Source organism: Egretta garzetta, unplaced genomic scaffold (assembly GCF_000687185.1).
Source record: "Egretta garzetta isolate BGI_Z169 unplaced genomic scaffold, ASM68718v1 scaffold975, whole genome shotgun sequence".
In the NCBI taxonomy this organism is placed as follows: Eukaryota; Metazoa; Chordata; class Aves; order Pelecaniformes; family Ardeidae; genus Egretta; species Egretta garzetta.
Window position 1 is genome coordinate 345513 of NW_009259633.1, and position 1627 is coordinate 347139.

The 1627-nt window shown below is 66.6% G+C and overlaps 1 protein-coding gene across 1 annotated transcript in view; it reads left to right on the forward strand.

Moving 5' to 3' along the window:
* FURIN (furin, paired basic amino acid cleaving enzyme) overlaps window positions 1-1627 on the forward strand; it is a 13104-nt gene that overhangs the window by 7664 nt on the left and 3813 nt on the right. The window contains 2 exon segments of the mRNA XM_035893983.1: window positions 300-388; window positions 628-992. Of these exon segments, the coding sequence (XP_035749876.1) occupies window positions 300-388; window positions 628-992 (454 nt within the window).

The following is a 1627-nucleotide window of genomic DNA, read 5'->3' on the forward strand; positions in this document are numbered from 1 at the left end:
GCAGGACCGCAGGAGGGTGCAGGGGAGACGGCGTGCTTTCGCCCCACGGAGGAGCCCCCCGCTTCCCTTTCTGATGCGGGCAGCATCCTTTGGTGCTGCCCAGTGCCAGCGCAGGCTGCTCAGTCCCCCCTGCTCCAGAGCAGGAGGGTAGATGGAGGAGCCTGTGGGGCCTTTGTTGGCCACCCAGGTTGGGAGGGATGGGAGGCAGCCTGGGTCCTGGTCCCTCCAGCTCCGGCTGGTGCCCAGGCCCGTGCTCCTCGCGCCCTATCTGAGCACGCTTGCTCCTGTTCCAACTGCAGACACGGCACGCGCTGCGCTGGGGAGGTTGCTGCTGTGGCCAACAACGGGATCTGCGGTGTCGGCGTGGCTTACAACGCCAGGATTGGAGGTGGGTGCCACCCTGCCCTGCGCTGAGAGCAAAGCCTGTGCTGGGCTCCGCAGGGGCCTCACAGCCAGAGGAGTGGGCTGTGCCAGGGATCTCGGTGCTGCTGGCCAGGGTAGCCCTGTGATGGCCCGTGGCACGGGGCAGCAGCAGATGGAGGGCTTTCGCCAGCGGCACTGCTGCCGTGTGGCGCACGGCCGCCCTGCCCCATCCGATCGCCCGTGACGTCTGCTCTCTGGCCCTAGGCGTGCGCATGCTGGATGGGGAGGTGACTGATGCTGTGGAGGCCCATTCCCTGGGCCTCAATCCCAACCACATCCACATCTACAGTGCCAGCTGGGGCCCTGAGGACGACGGCAAGACGGTGGACGGCCCGGCCCGGCTGGCGGAGGAGGCTTTCTTCCGAGGGGTCAGCCAGGTGAGAGGAGTTTGCCAGGGGAGCGCTGGCTGAGCTCCTGCCCCTTCCCCCAGGTCTCCCTTGCTCTGCCAGCCCTGGTTGTTGTCCCAGCCCTCCTGTGATGATCGGTCTTCCAGCCCACCTCCAGGATCAGGCTCTGTTGGTTTTTCCTGTTCTTCCTGCACGATGACTCTGAGTCAGGGCTCCTCCCATGCAGGGTGCTTATCTCGCCTTTCTGGGCAGCCCTGTCCTCCCCGCTCCCAGGGCTCCCGCACAGCCCCAGGCTGGGACGGTCTCTCCCGTTCTCCAAAGCCCTGCGCTATTCCTGCCTCACGTCATGCCAGCCGCTCGCCCTCACTTCCTCTGCCTGTTGTCCCCCTGCTGTCCCTGTGTGCTGTCGGTGCAGCCTGTGCCTTGGTGTGCCCGTGGCACAGCCCGCATGCTTCAGCTGTGCCCCATGTTCCGCCTGGGATTCCCTGCACAGGGACACGTGTGCTGCACAAGGCGTGCTGGCAAACCCACCCCACTGTGCCACGCTCGCTGTCACACACGCTGCGAGTACGGCCGTGGCTTTTGGGTGCCGGGCAGCCAGCCAGGACTGCTCTGCCGGGCTCGCGCAGCGCTGCCGGGCAGCTGCAAACCCACACAGGCAGAGCCAGCCTGGGCGATTTCTGAGTGGAAAGACCTCGATTCTTGCAAGCCCCGCTCTGGCAGGGCCTCCTGCCCTCTGGTACCTTACCAGTCGGGCCAGCCTCTGCAGAGCTGCCTTGCACCTTCATAGGCATGGTGGTGGTGGTGAGGGACGGGGGCGCTGGGCACTCAGGCCGGTGGGCTGGCCGGTGGCGTCC